Genomic DNA, 2,018 nt, shown 5'->3' with positions numbered 1-2,018 from the left:
AGTGCGGAGAGGTGGGCCATTTCGCGCGAGAGTGCCCGGAACGGAGGAGACGCCAGCGAGAAGAGCTCGACCATCATGGGCCACAGAAGTACAGTGAGAATGGGCAACAAAGCTATGCCGACGCAGCACGAGGATGCGGGGGACCACCGCCAGGCAGAGCAGGTTGGACAGGTAACGAATCACCTCGGCGACAACCGTACAAGGCGGGGTGCATGGCGAAAGAGTTGGGAGTTGTTCGGGCCTGGTCTAGGCCGGGAAACTAGGGAAGGCGGAGTCCGTGCCAAGGGCTTCAGCCTACCAAGGAAAACGGCAGACAGAGCAACCGAGAAGGTCGGAGATTTGGGCGGTACTGAATATGCCGTCCTGGCGAGTTGGACTTGTAGTGTGTGGGAAGGCGGTAGAGTTCCTGCTGGACACCGGTGCAGAGGTGACTCTACTAGATAGCGGGGCCCACGAAAGGTTGCCTCAGGGGAAGCCTGGACTGACCCCCACGGTTGCAGAAGTGGTCGACGTTCAGCAACGGCCATTACCGACGCTGGGCGAGTGTGAAGTGCAGCTTGGGTTTGGTGGCCAGCGCTATTTGCACGATGTGCTGGTAGTACAGATGAGAGAAGTTAGTGGCATGCTAGGCATGGACTTCATGTGCCAGCACAACTGTCAACTGGACACGGGTCGCGGCTACCTCACGATCGACGGGGTTACTCATGCCCTTTACGGCGGACGGCCTGTCGACGATCATCGTTTGTGTGCGCCCCGAACTGTGCAAATTCCGGCGAGACACCGAGCCGTGGTGCATGGCAGTGTGCGCCGGTCAGGTTGGGTGGTCGCCCATCTGGCGATCGTGGAGCCTACGCGTCGGTTTGCTGAAGGCAGGGCACGCCGGGGAGTTGTGATGGCGCATTGTTTGGTTGACACGGCGGGAAACCGGGTGCCTCTGGCAGTAGTCAACGTGGGGTCCGAGGAGGTCGTTATCCAGCAGGGAGCAGAGTTGGCCCACTTAGAGGACATTGCTCAAGTAGGGAGAGTGGGCGATGGCGAGTGCAACTCGGCGGAGAAGGCAGTTCAGCAAGTGCCGTTACATCTCCAAGGATTGATCAACGGGATGGATGCTAGTGTGACGACCGAGCAGCGTGGTGCGGTAATAGAGACGGTTGACGCTTACCGCAATCAGTTTGCAGCACTGGGTGGAGCATTGGGCCAAACTTGTGTTGTCAAGCATACCATCGACACGGGTAACCATTACCTGATTAAGCAGGCTCCCCAACGTTGTCCGCTGGGAAAGCAGCAGGCCTTAGACGAGGAGCTCGATCGGATGTTGGATGCTGGCATCGTGCAGCCAAGCGATAGTCCATGGGCTTCACCAGTGGTTTTAGTCACCAAGAAGGACGGTGCAGTGAGGTTTTGCATCGACTTCCGCAAATTCAACGATGTGACAAGGAAGGATGCGTACCCCTTGCCCCGCATTGACGATACTTTGGATTCCCTCGCCGGGGTCACATGGTTTTCCACGCTTGATCTGGCCAGTGGTTTCTGGCAGGTTGAAATGGATTACCGGGATGCAGCCAAGACTGCGTTTGGGGAAAAGCGAGGCCTATTGTAACTCCGAGTTATGCCATTCGGCCTCGTAAATGCAACCACCACCTTTGAACGGCTAATGAAACTCGTCTTGAGAGGTCTCCAGTAGAGGGAGTGCTTAGTATACATGGACAATGTTATTGTTTTCGGCTCCACATTTGAGGGTGCGCTGGGCAACCTTCGCAATGTGTTTCAGCGTTTGCGTGAGGCAGGACTGTGCCTGAGGCCGTCCAAGTGCAGCCTTTTCCAAAAGAGTGCTGTTTTCTTCGGCCATGTGGTGTCGTCCGATAGCGTCAGCTGTGATCCGGAAAAGATTGGGGCCGTTAGTGGTTGGGACCGACCGGAGAATGTTAGCGAGGTGCGGAGTTTTCTCGGCCTTGCCAACTATTATCGGCGGTTCATCCCCAGGTTTGCAACCGTGGCATGGCCACTCACCGACCTGA

The 2,018-nt window shown here is 56.8% G+C and overlaps 1 protein-coding gene across 1 annotated transcript; it reads left to right on the top strand.

The window, feature by feature from the left end:
- Positions 1-355: 355 nt before the first annotated feature.
- Positions 356-1,600, top strand: LOC106806456. The gene has a single exon (XM_014808394.1). It carries the CDS (start codon positions 356-358, stop codon positions 1,598-1,600), a length of 1,245 nt encoding a protein of 414 aa, XP_014663880.1.
- The last annotated feature ends 418 nt before the right edge of the window (positions 1,601-2,018 follow it).

The sequence above is a fragment of the Priapulus caudatus genome, unplaced genomic scaffold (assembly GCF_000485595.1).
Source record: "Priapulus caudatus unplaced genomic scaffold, Priapulus_caudatus-5.0.1 Scaffold161, whole genome shotgun sequence".
Lineage (NCBI taxonomy): Eukaryota > Metazoa > Priapulida > Priapulimorpha > Priapulimorphida > Priapulidae > Priapulus > Priapulus caudatus.
Note: the sequence above shows the minus strand (reverse complement) of the source record. Positions and strands in the feature narration are given on the sequence as shown.

Bases quoted from the DNA above. Each gene is read 5' to 3' on its own strand.
- LOC106806456 (XM_014808394.1), top strand. From the start codon at position 356: ATGCCGTCCTGGCGAGTTGGACTTGTAGTGTGTGGGAAGGCGGTAGAG.